Source organism: Dromiciops gliroides, chromosome 3 (genome assembly GCF_019393635.1).
Source record: "Dromiciops gliroides isolate mDroGli1 chromosome 3, mDroGli1.pri, whole genome shotgun sequence".
Lineage (NCBI taxonomy): Eukaryota > Metazoa > Chordata > Mammalia > Microbiotheria > Microbiotheriidae > Dromiciops > Dromiciops gliroides.
Genome location: NC_057863.1, coordinates 332,829,007 through 332,849,055, shown reverse-complemented (window position 1 = coordinate 332,849,055; position 20,049 = coordinate 332,829,007). Strand labels below are relative to the sequence as shown.

General features: G+C 38.1%; 1 protein-coding gene across 5 annotated transcripts in view; it reads right to left on the bottom strand.

Moving 5' to 3' along the window:
* Positions 1-886: 886 nt before the first annotated feature.
* The window catches only part of IQCB1 (IQ motif containing B1), a 69,822-nt gene continuing 50,659 nt past the window's right edge, over positions 887-20,049 (bottom strand). For all 5 annotated transcript variants that reach the window (XM_043990413.1, XM_043990414.1, XM_043990411.1 and 2 more), the window contains 3 exons: positions 5,149-5,280; positions 3,328-3,484; positions 887-1,900 (listed from right to left, as the gene is read on the bottom strand). In XM_043990413.1, coding sequence (XP_043846348.1) covers positions 1,671-1,900; positions 3,328-3,484; positions 5,149-5,280 — 519 coding nt within the window. In that variant the 3' untranslated portion in view covers positions 887-1,670. The remainder of the gene's footprint in view (positions 1,901-3,327; positions 3,485-5,148; positions 5,281-20,049) is intronic.

The window sequence follows — 20,049 nt, the reverse complement described above, 5'->3', positions numbered from 1 at the left end:
GGCTCCAGGGTGAGAGGCATAAAGAGGAAGACAGAAGAATCTGACCCCTCTCTTTGAGGTTCCCCCAAGTTTGAACCCAGTCCAGATATAGAAGCTGAGAAGGACCCCTTTGTGGAGAGAGAGAGAAAGGGAAAGCAAGCAGTGTTGCTCCCTGGGCCCAGTGATTGTGTATTGTGTAATTTTGTCTAGTCCTGTTTTTAACAGGACACTGTGTGGTTTATGTAAAAGGATTAACCTCAAGCTTAGTCTTTATTGATGTGATGTATAGTCTTTACATCAGTTCTCCTTTTAGGTGAAGTTTACTTACTAAGCTCACAGATAAAATGAGTGTCTATTAGCCTCTGTGCCATGAGGATCCCATTTTAGTGAGGTTTTGTTAAGTATTTAAATGAGGGAAATTAGAGAAATATATAGCTATATGCAATAAGCACTATAGTATAATTCTGCCCCATGTTTCTGCTGCCTCCTCCTAATGAGTACTTGCTCTTTCTTACAATCTTTCTCTCTTCCATATCTCATCTGTGGGAACACATCTCAGTTTTGTACCATTTCACTCTGGCAAATTCTGTGAAGGGCATGGCCAGGTAAGTTGTGTTGTGTGCAGTTTCTACTTACATCTGAATCGAACTTTTCAGGAAAGAGGAACACAAAAGTATTAATTAGATGTAACGTCATGTTAATATTTACATTTAGAAGCTCAGCACCTAAGTGACAATTTATTCCTTTTAGCTATTTTGACTAAGATTCACTGTCTGAAGGTGAGGAGTGGTGTCTTGGTGATAGCATGATGGTCCATAAAGCCAAACTTCCTATTGGCATAGAATGGTCACTCAAATATGTTTTTATTATAAAAAATAAAATTCTTTATTAAAATAGCTAAGCACAAACATTAAAGGATGAAAAAACCCATAAGAGTAGGGTTTTACAGAAAACAAACACCAGGATATAATTCAGAATCTTTCTTTTTGATCCTTACCTGTTACAGATCATCAATTAACCTGACCTCCTTTCAATAATTAACAGCTTTTAACCCACCCTATATTTTGGGAGTCAGAATCCTAAAAGCCTATAGGCGCTTTACCTGGATTCCATGGTTTCCTTCTGTGATAGCTACAAGTGTATTTTTAACTCTGCTTGGTAAAGACTGTAATTCTTTACTTTAGCTCTAATATAAACTGTGATGATTTGAGGCACAGAAAGATCAAGGTCAGTCATTCCTGACTTAAAAGACTTTTGAAGGGAAGAAGTTTTAAAGTAAGTTGCAGTGTATGTCCTAGAAGACATCAGAGAATTCGTTTAGATAAAATTTTTAGAAAAAATGAATGCTCCCATTTTTGAGCACAGACCTTACTGACATTTGTTTCAGGATTTTAAGTTTTTTGAGGGCAGTAATCACATCTTATTTATTTTTGTATCTCAGAACTTTTAGCAAACAGCTAGTGGATATTTGAATGAAAAGGGAGAGGAAGGAAGGGGTCTAGAGGTAGAAATTAACTATCCCCTTAAAATACAGAAACCGCCTTATTGGAGGGGGAGCAGGGAATTGAGGTCATGGAGACCCATGGATTACCCAAACCTCTTGGCGTTTCCAGTAGTGATGAGTGATAGTCCTAATTAGAATACTGTTCTTATAATGGGACACCTCTAGGACTGGTGCCCAGGCTAGGTTCCTAAGGAGATTTGCTTCCACCAATAAATAAGGTTCCCAAATCTATATTTAGAGCTTCTTTTGGGATAACTTCTTCATCTCCAAACTCATCCCCAAGTTTCTTCCACCAAGGTGCTTGTTTCTCTGTTAGTGTGGCAAGATGGGCTTGCTTGGCTCTGGTGGCCACAGGCCGAGACCTGCTTATGAAGAGTTCAGGCTCCTGTCCTGCAGTCTCCTTCAGATTTGGCGCACCTATAATAAAAGAAGAGAGGCACACAGTATAGTGGATAGGACCTTGGAATTGGAATCAAGAGGTCCTGGGTTCCGATCCGGTTTGATCCTGGGCAAATCACTCACCCCACTCCCCAAACCTCAATTTCTTTATCTACAAAATGGGAGAATGGGGGTAAGGGTTGATTGGACTTTATGAACTCTAAGGTCCCCTTTCTGCTCCAGATCTATGAGTCTCCAAGAATCTTGTTTCCATCAACTAAGAACTTAGGAGACCAATGGTCTGAATTCTATGCAGACTACAACAATGTACCAAGTGACCAACACTCTCACTTATGGATGATATCTGCTTTTTCAAAAAATGACCTAGGCCCTACTTAGAAGGATTATGGAATTGTGTAGATTTTTAAAAAAAGTTTATTTCTTTTAAGAACAGTAACTGCTAAAAAGGAAAATACAACCCACCTTTTTGGGAAAAGATCCATGAAAACCTTAATCCCAATACATCAAAACAATAAGCAAGAGGCATTAAGTAGCAGACAATGGAGATTTCCACCACACATACTAAAAGCACAGTTCCTAGAGTGGGGTTGAAACATTGTAGCTCACAGATTGGTTCACTCACCAAATAGCTCATTTGTGCTATCTATTCAAACAGTGTTGTCATGATGATCAAATGAGAAGGCACCTGTAAATGTGGCTTGAAAGCCATAAAATGCTAATAAATTTAAGATGATATTATTAACATTATTCACTACTTAGAAATAACAAAAAGGCAACTGAAACTAAAAGGGGAAAAGCCTTAGAGAGTCAACAGTCTTCAGTATCACTGAGGGAGAATGAATATGCTTAAATGACAGATGACAGGGAATAGAGAGGGATTAGGGATGTGGAATCTTCCTTCCTGAAGGTATTGTTCTAAGTAAAAGCATACTTGGAGACAGGTGGTTGGACTAGACAGGTCATTAGTATATGGTCCCTCTCTATGATTTTTTTGACCTGATGTGTCTTATTGTAATGACTGGAATGACACCAACGATTGGAATGACGCCACCTGCTGGAGACTTACTGTAGAAAAGCTCCTCCATGAGGTGAAGGTCTCTGAGGGCAAGACCATGCATCTTTTCTTTGGCGTCAGGAAGTGACATTTGCTAGTAGGAGGAAGAAGGGGGAGCCTGGTGCTCTGACTCACGCTCTTTCCTGAGGACGCTGGTGGAGAGCGGGGCTAGAAATGGGCTCTCCCTTTAATAGATAGATGAATGTAGGCCTTTCTCTCTCTCTTTACCAAATTCTTATTCTTAATAAATGCTTAAAAGTCTAACTCTTGATAAAGCTTATATTTTATTGGCAACCATTCATTAGATATTTTAGACAGACTAGCTAGAATTTTAGCTTTATATTATACAATTTGTTGACTACAGAAAGCACACATGGAATTCAGCACTTACTCATTAGCTGCTCAATGTTGGTGCGGATCTGAGCTTGCAAAGCCTCCCTTCGCTGCTGGGCACGCTCTTCTATAGCCCTCCCTAGGAAGTAGTGCCCCAGCCGCTCTTGAGCCTGGGTGTGGAGTTCCCTGCTGGCCACATCTGACATTTCAGAGCCCTTAAGAGAGATACAAAATAGTTATCATGACAGTATATGCACTAATTTCTCTCTCCTCTAACCATAAAGGTCATAGAACAGCTGTTTTTCTCTAATACCTGCAAATTCAATGTCCTAATTTTATTTCCATCTTGGTTTTCTAAGCTTACCTTCAGGATGAAAATTTGGACTGATGTAAGGGGAGCTTACAAGCAACTGTAGCATAGCAGGAAGGAAGGGGCAGCTAGGTGGCGCAGTGGATAAAGCACCAGCCCTGGATTCAGGAGGACCTGAGTTCAAATCCGGGCTCAGACACTTGACACTTACTAGCTCTGTGACTCTGGATGAGTCACTTAACCCTCATTGCCCCACCAAAAAAAGAAAGAAAAAAAGAAAAAAGCATATCAGGAAGGTAAGGGGATGAAGTTAAAGGAGGAAAGCAGAAATCATAAAAGATCTAGACTAACAATAATAGAGTCAATGTTTATTGCCATTGGTAAAGTGCTAGATAACAGAGCTTGACATTTATATGTATCTGACTTTCAGAAAAATAATACTTTAGTTATTATTTCCCATGTAATCATCAGCACAATTTGGGGATTGGTTGTTTGCAATAGTACAGGAAAACCATGGCTATTTAGAATCCTTGACCACTGTGTTATTTTGGCTGGCTTGGTTTTCCAGTTCTCTGAGGAGTAATCCTTAAAGGGTCAGAACTTTCTTATTTAATCTGATTTTCAAATGGAAATGTTTCTAAAATAAACTGTATATGTAATTGCCTTCTTACACAGAGGATACTGAATTTAATAAGCTGAGAAGTGGAGGCTGATAGGTATGCCTCTCTTCAGATGGATATTTCTATATATGGCCAATAACACATAAAATTTTTGCACTGATTGACTTTCTAAAGACACCCAACTCACAACTCATCTGTGTTCTTTGATTATCTTTACATACCTGGAAGAGAAATCAGACATACTTTCTGGTCAAATTCTCCCAAATAAGCCAAACTGAGAACAGGACTAGTGACTTTTCCTGGGGACAGTTACCCCCAGGAAAGGTTCTTTGGTGGGTGAAGCAAGGATACTTTCTGCAATGGATTTTTTTTTACCAAGATGCTGTACCCTCTATGACTGGTTTGCAACCACAGTCCTGTTTTATTAGGCATTTTTTCATGCCATGGGGAATGGGAACATGTAATTGGAATAGATGAGATGACCATAAATAATGGTTTTAAATTATTGGAATTAATGCTTTCCTCCACTGGTGAAGATTAAACAATATCCATGCAGAGGATAAAGTAGCAAAATGTAATCCACATTCACAAGAAATACATAAATACACTTTTTAATTATGCCATATACAAGGTAGACCAAAAGTCACAAAGGGGTTTCAATATTTAATAACGCCTTTATTTTTTGTTTTTAATTTACAATACCATATATAATATATATAGATATATATAGGTAGTGAATTTACATCACATGCAAAAAATCAAATCTTAAAAATGGAAAAAATAAGTTTCAAAAAGTTATTAAAACATTGTGACTTTTGACCCACCTTGTACACACTCTGTTTCTATTCTTTTAGCTGTGAAACATGGTATGTATGATCTTTTTATTCTTGCTATCTACAACATAAAGTATCAATAGAAATAAAACTTCCCATGAGAGGAACCCACTTACTGAGTGCCGTTTGATGTAATTGTCCACTTGTTGCTTCAGTTCCATTCTACGTGCATCAGTAAGTTCCGGGAGTCCTCGCCAAGAATAAGACATTTTCTTTTTCTTGTGGCATTTTCTTAAGAAGTTAAGAGCCTAAAGGTGAACAAAAGGAAAGTTTGTATTCTTCTCCTTTCCTTGTAACAGTTACTTATGAAGCTTCTAAGAATACTGATATATTATCACAATAAATTATGTTTCTTGATCCACAAAAGCTCTGTATTTCTTTCTTATAGGAGAGACAGCAACACACGGTAGGAAAAAAACCAGTTGATTAGGAAATTAAAAGTAGTAAGCTCTAGTCCTGGCTCCACAATTATTAGCCAGGTAATTTGGAAACTTCTGTTTCTTCATTTGTAATAAGGAAATAATAACTGCCCTGCCTCCTATATAATTGCTAGGATCAATAATACTAATAGCAATTAACACTCAAATAGAACTTAAAGGTTTACAAATATTAATGAGATAATGTATGTAAAAGCATTTTGTAAATTGAAAAGCACTATATAAAGCTAATATGATGATGATGATGAAAACTAGGCAACACTATTTTCTGAATGTTCTGTCCCATTTTCTTTATGAGGACATTTGACCATGACATGATATAAATAGAACCATAGCACATAATTTTTCTTTTATCTTTTAATTTTTATTAAATTTATTTTACTTTTTCTTTTATCTTAATAATTATCTTGATATTTTCTTTTATCAGACCTGTGCTTTCATTGGTGCAGAAAACTCCTGGTAACAAACTCCCTCTATCAAAGCTGATGCTTTCTTAGCTACTTAGAATTTTAGAGTGTTGCCTTGGATTCTGAGAAGTTAAAGACCTTGCCCTGCTTCACAAGGCCAGGCAGGATTCCATTATCAATAATAATAGGGCAGCTAGGTAGCACAGTGAATAAAGCACTGACCCTGGATTAAGGAAGACCTGAGTTCAAATCCAACCTCAGCCACTTGACACTTACTAGCTGTGAGACTTCGGGCAAGTCACTTAACCCTCATTGCCCCACAAACCAAACCAAATCAAACCAAACCCAAAACCAACAAATAATAATGAAGGTAAAATAGATCCTGATATTTTTGCCTTGTTTTGTATCCCTTTGTTCTACCCTCTTTCCTTCAACCTGATCTTTCTGTTCTCTCTTTTAAATTTTTTTTTGTTTTTCCTATCTTCTTCACTTCCTTCTATTTTTGTTCTTCATATCCTTTTTATTTAAGTTTCAGTTACAGTCATAGCACTGCCTTGGGTTGTAGGGTATAGGACTGACTGTGACTGTTGGTGGGGGAGGAGGAACAGGACAGAGAAGACATTAAATCTGTGCCTAGGTGGAACTGGAGAACATACACAAACATTTCTTTTTTCCTTTTTCTCCTTTTTCTCTAGCCTTCTCTCACATTACTTATTTGGCAGGCTATAGGCCATGTTGGTGGCACTAATTTTCTACAGTGATAAAGACATTCCTGCTCATTGTGATGACACTGACAATCAAACACAATGCAGACTGCCCTGTGTATTTTTTTTCTTAAATGTGGGCAAGAGCAAGAGAAAAAGAGGGAATTAAAAAAGGAAAGTCAATCATTTCAAAACTTCCCCACTTCGTAGCAGTACAGATTTTGCTTATCTTTAAGGATAAAGATATGTGGCATCAAACTGATGAGCTTGGATGGGGTGCAATTTATTAACTTTAAGCTATGCCAAGAGGAATCTCTAATTCTTTAATAGTGGAGGGGGTGGGAATCAACACACACCTTCCTGAGAAACACAAAGATGGTAAAAACAAACAAAACATTCTAAAGTAACATATGTAGAAAGTTCAGAGCTAAAACTAGAACTCAGGAAGGTACTAGTCCAGTTCTTACTCTCCATTCAACTCTTGACAAGCTATGCCTTGGACATAATAGGTGTTCAATAAATACTGAATTAAAAAGGAATTTAATTAGGTTGTTTATGAGTATTAGTTATGGTCAGTTTTAAGGAAAGAGCTGTGCCTACCAATGAAACAACCTGTATTACTGAGGATAGGATATTTTAAAATGGTGGCAAAACTGGCTTAGTGACCACTGGCTACCATTATAACATAGGATCATAGATTTAGAGCTAGAAAGGATCTTATGCCATCGAGTCCAACCCCCTGATTCTACAGAAACTGAAGAACAGAGAAGTTATATGACATGCCCAAGGGATTTGAAGTCAGGTCTTCCTGATTCCACCTTAAATATGCTATATACTGCTCCATGCTGTCCTGCCTTCTTCTTCCTCTTCTATCCTTTTAATTGTAAACTCCTCGTACTTTTGTTCTGTTGCCCTTTCGTCTCTGTATCTTCTATTTTTTCCCCTTCCTCTTCCTTCTGCCTCTGAGGTTGGGGACCAAGAGGGTTATGATTTGCAGGTCTCAGCAAGCCTTCAGTGGCTTATGGCTATTTGCAGGGGATGATGTAGAAGGCATGTAGATGCCCTCTGATGTTCATTCCAACTGAATTCTATTATTAATTAATCCATTTTCTTTTCTCTTCTATCATAGTGTAGGACAGTAATTAACAGCTGCCTGCCTTATGACTTAGCTCCTAAGCAGTGGGCAGGAGAAAGTATCAATGCAACTTCCCAGTTTTCCACTCTTCCCCCAACAGGGGAAATGGTGATTCAAGTTACTTTGGGCGCTAAGGAAACCCTGGGTGGAGAAGATGTAGGGCTTACCAGAGATCCTTCTTTATCTTACTCTTAGTGGTGTGCCAGCCAGGGCAGTGACTCTTATGCGTTTTCATTTGGCATGATGATCTCAAGGTGCTTCATCATGATGTTACCCTTATCTGGATGTATAATATATTTATGTCCTTCTTAAAATGTGGTACTTTGGGTTGAAGATAATATTCAAGACAGTACAATTTTGTTTGTGTAAAAGTTTTCCAATCTTAAGGTCATCTCCATTTATTGTCTGGTCAAGAATTGCCCCACTATTTACAGTGGTGAAAGGTAACTCTTTATCTTTTCTAATTTGTTCATACGCTCTTTTGTATTTATGTTATGTATACATTTGGAGCTTAATCATATAAGCAAAATCATACAATTAGAACTCGAAGGGAAAGTCAACTGGGGAAAATATGTTCACAACCAATTTCATCAATAAAGTTTTACTATCCAAGATACATAGGGAACTGATTCAATATATAAGAAAAGAGTCATTTCTCAACAAATAAAGTCAAAGGATAGTACAGGCAGTTCTCAAAAGAAGAAATGAAAGCTATCATTAGCTATATAAAAAAAGTTCTACAAACCACTAGTAATAGAAATGAACATTGAAAACAACTGAGTTCTACGTTACACCCATCAGATTGTGAAATATTTTTTAAAAAAAAGGAAAATAGTGGTAATGGGAAGGGATATAGAAAGACAGGCAAATTAAAAAACTTTTGGCAGAGATATAAATTGATCTAGCCTTTCTGGAAAGCAATTTGAGAGTCAGAAGGAGTCATAGTGGCAGAATAGCTAGAAGCCAATTCCCACTCAGAGCACCTCAAAACAGATCTAGAAAATGCACCAGACTGAACTGTGATGGGAAAAGCCAAGAAAAAGTAACAGGAAGTAATTTTTCTAGCTCAGATCAGCATAGGAAGACAGAGAAGTTTATGGAAACTGGGTACAGAGTCTGGCCAGAAGCACAGCCATAGAGCACTCCAGCACCAATGTGTACCAGGGAAAGAGAAGGTTCCAGACCGATGTCATGGTGCTATGATGGGAAAAGGGGAAAATTGGCAGTTTTGTTGCCTACTACCCAGGCCTGGACATGGGTAAGGTGGATAAAGGGAAGCTGAACCCAGGGGAAGTGTTCCCTGGTAGGAAGCATTGGGAGGCCCTGGGCTGTGTACCAAGAAAAGAGCAAGTTTAAAAGCTAGAAGCAGTGGTATAACTCAGACGCCAGGAGTGGGAAGGGTTTCATTTTAGCTTCTAGTCTAGTCTAAAGGCTGGAGAAAAATAACTAGGGCAGGTATTCCAGATCAAGGGGAACCTTCAGGTCGATCGTTCTGAAACAGCAGAACTGCCCAGGTGCATTATAGGAACTGAGTCCAGCATCATGCTACTGCTGCTCAAGACTCAAATCCAGGTCAGGAATTGCAGAATTTGTATCAGAAAAGGCAGTGATCAAACTTTGCTCTGGATTACACTACTGTGGGAGAACTGAAAGCTTGCAGGTCCCAAGCCTGAACCATTCCTGAGATCCTGGAATAGCACAATGCTTAACATCCCAAGAAAACAGCAACAGAACCAGCCCAGACATTCCCTTCACAAGTATTCTGAGCCTGACCTTAACATTAAGTCCAAAGTCAGGAAGTAAACTACAAGAATGAGCAAATAAAATAAGAATCTCATCATAAAAAGATATTATGGCAATAAGGAGTTCAAGACACAAATCCAGAAGATCACAACACCTCCAAAACATGTATAAGCAAAGTCTCAAAGAAAAACACAACTTGGGCACAAATCCAATGAAGAGATGAACCAGTTCTTTTTAAAGGGGTTAAATATATTTTTATAAATGAAATGACTGTTATTATTGTTTGTCCTTTCTTGAAGATACCATGACTCGCAGTGAATTGGATTTAAGTGAGGGAGGGCTGTGCAAAGTTTGGGTCCAGTGACAAGATATATGTGAAGATAACTGGAGATAGCACCAGACATTTAAGGCAATTGGGGTTAAGTGACTTGTCCAAGGTTACACAGCTAGTAAGTTCTTAGGTCAGATTTGAACTCAGGTCCTCCCTGAAATTATAGAGCTGAAGAAAAGAAAGGGAAAAGAAATGAGATCTATGGAAAAAAGAACTGGAAGCAAATTAACAACTTGGCACAAGAGGTATAAAACCTTGCCCAAGCAACAAACTCCCTGCAAATCAGAATGGACCAAACAGAAGACAATGACTTCTATAAGGCAACAAGAAACATTAAAACAAAATCAAAAGACTGAAAAGATAGAAGACAATTTAAGAATCATTGGACTATGCCATCATCAAAACATAAGCCTAGGTATTATATTTCAAGAAATCTTAAAGGAAAACTATCTAGATCACTGAATCAGAGGGCAAAATATAAACAGATATAATCCACTGGTGAATCCACTCATAAATGAAACCCCAAAATGAACACTCCAATAAACATTGCAGTCAAAATTCAGAGCTTCCAGGTTAAAAAAAAAAAAAAGTGCAAGCAGCCAGAAAGAAGAAATGCAAGTACCGAGCAGCCACAGTAAGGATCATATATGATTTAGCAGTCAACACTAATAAGCAGTGGAGAGGTTGGAATACATTTTTTCAGAAGGAAAAGGGTATAGTTTTACAGTGAGGAATACTTTACTCAGCAAAAGAGAATGCAGTCAGTTCTCAATTAATGTAAGTGGACCATACTGCAGATAATGCCCTCCCTGGCAGAATATCTTCAGTGTCTGGCCTCCTTCAGGACCCTTGAACTGGAGTCACTCACTGGGAAGTAGAATTTACTTAAGGAGAGAACTGTCTTATGATGCTACAGGGGGAAAAATGGATCTTTGATGAAATAGATTTCCAAGTATTATTGCTGAAAAGAACAGAGCCATGTAGAAACTCTGAATTTCATCAGCATTATAAGAAATATTTTTTTAAAAAGGTAAATATAGGTAGATAACATAAAGGCACCAAAAAGGATAAACTGCTTACATTTAACTATAGGGAGATGATATATATGTCTTCTCTAAATCCTATCTTCAACAAGGGTCATAGAGGAAGTGTAATGAGATAAGAACCTCGAGTTGTTCTGCTGAGTTGATCTTAAGAATAGAAAGAAGAGAAATACATGAAGGGTCAGGGAAGACAAAATAAGATTAAGGAAAATTATCTCATATGATCAAGGTACACAAGTAAACATTTATACAAACAAGAAGGGAGTTGGGGGAAGTGACTAACACTTGAATTCCACTCCCTTGATCTTGCACAAATGCACCACCTTATGTTCATGCCTTCTTTGATCACCGTTTATTGGCTTTCTACCTCCCCCTTCCAATACCAAACCCTGCATTTCATCCATACCGTGACCTCCAATACTTAGAACCCTCAGTTTTCTCCATCACTCTTTCACTAGCCACACACTCCAGCTTTCCTCATCTTGACCCATTACATTGGTGAACTAATTCAATTCTGTCCTTTTGAGTCTCTTGAACCTTTATCATATCACCAACTGTCTCCTGTGCTAAGCCTACAGTTTGGCATTAAAAGTCTTTCATAATCTAACCCCTCCCACTTTTTTAACAGCTTAAAAAAATCTTTATTTAAAGTACTTGAACATTATCATTATACAAATATAAAAAAGAGCACAACTGCTAACATGCTAAAAGATTTCAACAGAAAAAAACATTAAGGGGTACTAGAGCTGAGTTCAATACCTACGTTCTCCTTAATGTATAGTGTTGTGTACCCTAAGAAAAATTGTGACAATTTTAATTCAACAAAATGGTAATTCCCATTAATCAAGTCCTCAACTTGTTTTTAAATTTAGCAATGTGATGTTTAAAATCTAAATTGTGGTCACCTTAAATTAGAAGCTTTAGCACCAGTCCTTGGGCATTAAACATTTATTAAAGCATACAGATATTCCCATGGAGTTCAGAAAATTAAGAAAAAAGTCTTTTAGCCTAGAGTTCCAGCCTGGTCTGCTCCTTCCTCAAGTCCTCTGCCATAAGCCTGCTTCAATCATGAACTCTCTCCAGCAAACTGATTGTGGAAGCTTTTTATAGGTCTGGAACAGAGGCGGTCCTTACACACTGCTTCAAACTGATTGGTTGGCGTCATCCAAATCCATTGGTTCTGAAGGTGTTCTCAAGGTGTGATTACAATCCAGTTAACTTAAAGTAGGCTAATCAGCAGTTAATCACTCTCACTTGATTCAATCAGTCTAGATTAATCTCCAGGTGGGTCTTTGAGTATCTGCTAAATCTCATTATTTCATCACAGAAATCTGGAACAAAATTCTTCCATTGGGGGATAAAGTCAGAAGTAAGATCTTCATCTCTTGTGCTCTACTTGCATTCTCTTTGTAGAAACTGGATTAATGGTTTCAGCCCCCATTTTTTATTATAGATTACAAGCTGTTTGGGTTTCAGCTTCCATTTGTTCTTCTTGCTTATGTTTTCTGTCTGTTGCTTCCTTCTCATGTTGACCTTTTATTATATTCCTTCTATGAGTAGCCTGAAAATTTCCTCCTTTTCTCTTCTTTTCACCTTCTTGATATTCACCCTCCTCTTCAGAAACAGAGTTCGATGTAAAGCCTGTTTTTGTTGTAGTTTTTCTTTTTGGCTCAACTTCCTTCTTCCCTTCCTTTTTGTCTGGCTCTTTCCTTGGCTTATCTCCTACCTACCCCTTCCACTTTTTCAGTGTTTTTATACCTTAAACCTTCCCAGGTACTCTTTGATCAAATAATGCTGGCCTCCTGAATGTTCCCCGAGCAAGACACTTTATCTCCCAAACCTGGAATGCTCTCTCTCTTCAAATCCACCTTGTGGAAGCAACCTGGGCAGGAGAGGGTGGGGGGGGGGTGCGGGACAGAACCAAAATGGCAGAGGAAAGGCTGTGACTCTCCCTGCTCCCAACAAACCTGTCCACACACTCCAAGAATAATGCCATAAGACAACTCCTGGAGCAGCATAACCCAGAAAAGAAGAATGAGACTATTTTCCAGCCCAAAATGGCTTAATCAGGTAACTGGGATCACGTGCTGTTCCAGCTGAGAGAAGAGTGCAATGAGGAGCAGAACCAGCCTTGGTCAGGCCATGCCTTCAAGAGCCTCAGAATCTTCAGCTGCTTCTTCTGAAGATCGGCTTGTGGACTGGTGAGGGGGTTCAGTGGTTGGGGGGAATAGCTGCAGTCTCTGCTAAAATTGGGGTGGGGTGCCCATGTTCTGAACCAGCAAGCAAACTAGTACAGCAGTCATGCAGTGGGGGAGGGGCATGGCACTCCAAGCCTCTGACCATAGAGAATCAGATTTCAATCAGACATCTGTTTCCAGGTCAAAGAGAAAGTGGGCCATGGTTAATTACAGGCCAAGCAGGCTGAGAACAAGCCTAATCACCCCCTAGGCCATGCTGTAGCTCAGGACAGTCAGTCCTGGAAGCAGCTCTACATGTTAATAAGGAGTTAAAAGCTAAGAAATAGATGGTCAAGATGAATAGGGGGAGAAAATAGCAGACCATAGAAAGCTTCTTTGGGGGAAAGGTAGACCAGAATACACCCTCAGAAGAAGAGCCTTGGAAGCACTCAAAAAGAACTTTGAAGAGAAAGTAAGAAAGATAGAGGGAAGATTTAGAGAGGTAGAGGAAAAAATGGAAAGAGAAATGAGAGCAATGCAGGAAAGCCATGACAAAAGTCAACAGCTTGAAAAGCCAGATGGAAAAGGAGATACAAAAGCTCTCTGGAGAAAATAATTACCTAAGAATTAGGATTGAACAAATGGAAGCTAGTGACTTTATGAGAAAGCAAGACACAATAAAGCAAATCCAAATGAATAAAAAAATAGAGGGCAATATGAAATATTTCCTTGGAAAAACATCTGACCTGGAAAATAGATCCAGGAGGAATTATTTGAAAATCATTGGACTACCTAAAAACCATGATCAAAATATTAGTTTAGACATTATCTTCCAAGAAATTGTCAGGGAAAATTGCCCTGATATTCTAAAATCAGAAGATAAAATAGAAATTGAAAGAACCCACCGATCACCTCCAGAAAGAGATCCTAAAAGGAGAACTTCCAGGAGTATTAGAGCCAAATTCTAGAGATCTCAGGTGAAAAAGAAAATATTGTAAGCATCTAGAAAAAAGGAATTAAAATACTGTGGAGCTACAGTCAGGATAACACAAGATCTAGCAGCTTCTACATTAAAGGACCGGAGGGCATGGAATATGATATTCTGGAGGGCAAAGGAACTGGGACTACAACAAAAAAATCACCTACCCAGCAAAACTGGGTATAATCTTTCAGAGGAAAAATGGGACTTCAATGAAAAAGAGAACACTTTCAGGCATTTGTGATGAAAAGACCTAAACTGAATAGAAAATGTGACTTTCAAATACAAGTCCCTAGAGAAGCATAAAAAGGTAAACAGGTAAAAGAAATCATGAGGGACATTAAAAGGTTAAACTGATTACATTCCTACATGGGAAGCTAATACTTCTAACTCATAAAAATTTTCTTAGTATTAGAGCGGCTGAAAGGAATATACTTAGACAGAGGGCACAGGAGTGAATTGAATATGAAGGGATGATATCTGTAATGCATTTATTTTTTGTTTATCCTTGTTTTTGTGGGGCAGGTAGGGTGGGGTGGCTTATGTCTGGGGCTGGATTTGGGCTCAGGGCCTCCTGAGTCCAGGGATGGTGCATTGTTGACTGTGTCACCTAGCTGACCCATGATGACATCTTTAAAATAAAGTTAAAGGGTAAGGGGAATGCACTGGAAGAAAGGGAAAGGGAGAGGTGGAAGGGGGTAAAGTAGCTCACATAAAAGAAACAAGAAAAAGGTTATGGAGTGGAGGGGAAGATGGCAAAGGAGCTGGGGAGTGAGTGAGCCTTACTTTCATCAAAATTGGTTCAAAGAGGGAATAACATACACTCAAGTGGGTATAGTCATCTATTTTGCCCTGAGGGAAAGTGGGAGGGCAAGGGAAAAAGGGGGGGAGAAGCAAAGGAAGGAAGGACAGATTCGGGGAGGGGGCAGTAAAAAACAAAACACTTTCAAGGAGGGATAGGGTGAAAGAAGATAGAAAATAGAGTAAATATCAAGGGGAAGGAATAGGATGGAGGGTAATACAGGTAGCAGTAGTAAGTATGAAAGAAATGATGAGCAGGATGCTATCAGAAGGACGTATAAAAACGCAAACCATCAAAAGAAGAACTGATAGTATTTGAATACTGTAACGATTGGAATAACGCCACCTGCTGGATACTAACTGTAGAAGAGTTCTGCCCATGAAGCGAAGGTCTTTGAGGGCAAGACCAGGAGTCTTGTCTTTGGTATCAGGAAGTGACGCGGACTAGTGGGAGGAGGAAGGAAGAGACTGGCGCGGAGTCTCGGGCTTTTTTCCTGAGGACGCTGGCGGAGAAGGGAGCTAGAAATGTGCTCTCCCTTTAATAGATAGGAATCTAGGCCTTTCTCTCTCTCTTTACCAAATTCTTATTCTCCTTAATAAATGCTTAAAAGTCTAACTCTTGCTAAAGCTTGTAATTGATTGGCGACCACTCATTAAATATTTTAGACAGTTTAGCTAGAATTTTAACCCTTAACAGATGGCTGACCACGAAGAGGAAAGCTAAACCTCAGTCTTCTGATCTTCTGGTTGGGTAAGAAATTTCCCCTACCCTAACCTAAATCTTAAGTACTGCTGAATTGCCAGGTGTTTTCCCTTTAAATTTTTTCGAATGGACCTTTTAAACTCCCTAATTACCCTATTTTTGATTTTAGTCTGTTTAACCAGACAAATGGGAGATAAGATCATGTTAATGCTTTGTTTTTGTGGATTTTCTATTTTTCTTTTTATTTTTGTTAAAAGAGCCAGCAACTTACTCACACAAGGAAATATCTCTCCCTCTCCCAACCATGCTTTTTCAGAGAAACCTGAAGAGATTCCCGCAGCTTTTCCCAGTTCTAACAGTAATTGTTGCTTTAATTTTGCATGCCTGGAGGCAATGACCCACCCTCTAGAAGCTTTTAATCCCCTAGCACCTGGAGGCAAAGTGGGGGAAGAGGAATCCAGGCCTGAGTTCAAAATCAAGTCTGATTCAAATTGCTCTGGTCCCTCCCCTCCTCTCCAGACCCCACCCTCTACTCCTCCTATGGCCAAGCCCATTGCTTCCCCTGCCTGGGAAGTCCAGAGATCTGATGCGCATGCTCAACTTTTTCTACCTGCATTTGCAGCTTCAGGCTCAGCCCTTCCCCAGCCTGGCTGTGCTTCTAAGACAACCTTAGAAAACTCTTTAAATTCTAGATATGCTCGTTTTGTTCATAATTTTGCTAACCTGCTTTTGTCTTTAATTAGTAATCTTATAAAGCATTTGTATGGTGAAAAGACTGACAGACAATATAGAGGGGTTAAAGAAGAAAAACTTAAGTTGAATAAGAATGACAATCATCAACATAGTTCAAGACTCTGCTTCTTTTGCCATGGAAGGATATATATTTTACAGAAATGTAGAAGTAAGCAGCAAGGTATTGATATGAGTATTGGGGATTTTAGATATCGGAATCAAAAGTGTTCTAAATTCACTCAGATTATTAATAGTATCAGTTCAGAGGTTACATAGGATTTCTATGCTATTACATATACATTTTGAAATTAATGGTATGGGTTTCTTTTCATAGAGATTTTCATGCTTTTGAGATTGTGTCTTATACTTAGTTTCTAAAACAAGGAGAATATTTGTAAAAGCTTTTTATAGTCATGTGATCAAGTTTATATTTTATAATACTCTTATTGATATTAAGTTCATATTCATTTAGATTTCCTTAGTTTGAATTTCACTGTATTTTATTGTTCCATGTGTATTTTCTTCTATTCATTTGTCTATCTAATTTTGAAACATTGCAAGATGGTTTTGATTTTATTATACAATGTTAATTCTAGGAGTATTGTGCTCCCATATTCTGAGTTATTTGTTTTTGCTTTTTTTTCTCAACTGATTATTTGATCAAACTCTTTAAAGCATTTCCCTGGCAAATTGTTTGCCATGGCAAGTGTAAATTGATTCTAGAAGTATTATTTTTGATAAGCATATTCCAAAAAAAAAAAAAAAGAGGGGAACATTTGTAAAAGTTTTCTTTTTTCAAAAAAAAAAAGTTCTTTGAGATTCTGTTATGCTTTAACTTGTATTTAAATATATTCAGATTTTTCACAAAAGTAATTGTATACTAAGTTTTTAAAAAAGGGGTATTATTTGAAATTGTTGCATAATTATATATTGTGTTCTGAGTCAAGATGTATTCACATTTTTTGCAATCATTTATTATCCTCAATTTTTAAATACATATGAGACTTGGATTATGGGAACTTATCATTTAAGACATTAATTGCCTTTATTCTGAGTTATCAGATGCCAGTTGGCCAAGATGCCATCCAATCACAAGAGGAATACACGCAAGAGCAGACACTGAACTGTCACATGAGGGGAGACATGCATGAAGTCAAGGTATGGCCAAGGGAACGGCTTTTGACAAATGTTGAGGTTGGATTCTCTTGGTTTAATATTTTATTTTATTTTTCCCCACAATATTGTACAGATGGCTGGAAGTATTGATCCCACCCATCTCACTTCTACACCTGGCTTCTATGCTCCCTTCTATATGCCTGATGCCATGGACATCTCAATCCCATGCATCTGATTAAGTCTGACTCAGTTTCTTCCAATATGTTCGGTGGCATGGACATATATTCCATCCACCTCTTTTAAGCCTGGCATACTGTATGGGCAGTACATACTGCTCAAGTGTGGGAATGCTCATATCCCATCATTTCTCTGTTCTTTTATGGTAACCCCCATAATTATCTCAGGTGTCATGATAAATACAGTGTTGAATTTGGCCTTGACACCTGTTACCAATTATATTAGATTTTTTAATTTCTCATAATGGCATGAGGATAATTAGGCAGATGATGCAAAAAGTTATGAAACAAAGATAAAAAATTATTTTTAATAATTAATATCGCAGCAATTGTCTTCTCAATTACCCTCCATAAGGGGGGGACTATAGTAATATTATAATTTTAAAGAATGTTTCAATTTTTGTTTTATTATATGTTTCATGTGTAACAACTAAGATTCTGAATTCCCTTAGACATGTTTTTGAGAACTTTCATTGTTTGATTTGATTATTGACAAAGCTATTTTAAAGTTGTGTTAAGCTCAATTTTGTAGGAAATTTCCTGGCTGATTACCAGTATCCACACATCAACCCCTGAAAAGACTTCCATTCCACGACTACACCTAGAGGACATCTAAGAAAAGACTTTCAGAGACTTTAAATGAACAGTTTTGATTTGTTGTTTTTGTTTTTTTTTTTCTCTTTCTGTTATAATATACACCATCTGTAATATGTATTCTCTGCAGAGGCCCTCCCTTTGCAAGACTAATGTCAAAGCGTCAGTTCATGAGGACAAAAAAAAATCGCCCCTCTGGACAAAACTTTCCTCTCTTCCTTTTCTATATTGTTGTTCACATATTATTAGTTATCAATAGTTATTATATTCTTTTTACTGTTCCGTCAAGGAAACATTTTGTTTCTTGAGGAACAACAGGGGGGACATCTGTTAAGGGTTAAAATTCTAGCTAAACTGTCTAAAATATTTAATGAGTGGTCGCCAATCAATTACAAGCTTTAGCAAGAGTTAGACTTTTAAGCATTTATTAAGGAGAATAAGAATTTGGTAAAGAGAGAGAGAAAGGCCTAGATTCCTATCTATTAAAGGGAGAGCACATTTCTAGCTCCCTTCTCCGCCAGCGTCCTCAGGAAAAAAGCCCGAGACTCCGCGCCAGTCTCTTCCTTCCTCCTCCCACTAGTCCGCGTCACTTCCTGATACCAAAGACAAGACTCCTGGTCTTGCCCTCAAAGACCTTCGCTTCATGGGCAGAACTCTTCTACAGTTAGTATCCAGCAGGTGGCGTTATTCCAATCGTTACAATACAGATTGAAATATAATTTTATGTTAGTTCCTCTTTCTAAAGCTATTTTGGCTATTTTCTTTCACAACTTGACTAATGTGAATATGTTTTGTATAGCTGCACATGTATGACTTATGTTGAATTGCTTGATTGCATAGGGAGGGTTGAGGAGGGAGGGAGGAAGAAAATTTAGAACACAGTTTTTAAAAAATCAATGTGAAAAAATGTTTTCTCTTTTTTTTTTTTTACATGTAACTTGGGGAAGATTCTAAATAAATTTTTTTTTTAAAAATAAAGGCAAACAACCCCCTCTCTGACACAAAGGCTTTCTACCTCCTGCCATGCTACCAGAAGCAGAAGAGCTTCTGTGTTCCCTCTCCACTCTTTCTTCTTCTTCTTCTTCCTCCTCCTCCTCCTCCTTCTTCTTCAGAAAGGGGCTTCTCTTTGTCAAAGAGCTGCCAGGAACCATTATTTCTACTCATCATGCACTCACACCCGTTTAAGCCTTCATTCCAGACAGAGACAGAACCTTCCACATATGAGTTAGCATAAACTGAGTTGAATTGAATTGAATTGAATTGAATTCTGGTTCAGAATGGACCTAATTTGGCTGTTTGAGATACAGGCAAGGGCTAAATAGAAATATGAGTCTATGAATATTAGGAAAGGAAACCAGACCAATAGAACATACATTCAAGTGTCCACAGTGAGCTGTGACTAATCTCTGGTCTGGGTTCTGGGGGGGTCTAGGATGTGAATAAGAGATATATCCAGGTAACAATATACAATATTGAAGAATAAGTACTCTAGAAAAACAAACAAACAAACAAAAATCCACCTTCCTGGCTTCCCTGGCTTCCTTTAAGTCCCAGCTAAAATCCCACTTAATTCAAGAAGCTGTTCTCAATTTCCCTTAATTACAATACCTTCCCCTCCATTCATTATTTTCTATTTATCCTATACACAGCTTATTCCTAATAGTTGTTTATATGTTATCTTCTTCATTAGACTACAAATTCCTCAAGGGCAGGGATTGTCTTTTGACTTTTTTTGTAACCCTAGTACTTAGCAAGGGCCATCTCCAGCTGTCCAGATATATATCTTGTCACTGGATCCAGATGGCTCTGGAGGAGAGATTGAGGCTAATGACTTTGCACAGGCCTCCCTCACTTAAATCCAATTCACTGCAAGTCATGA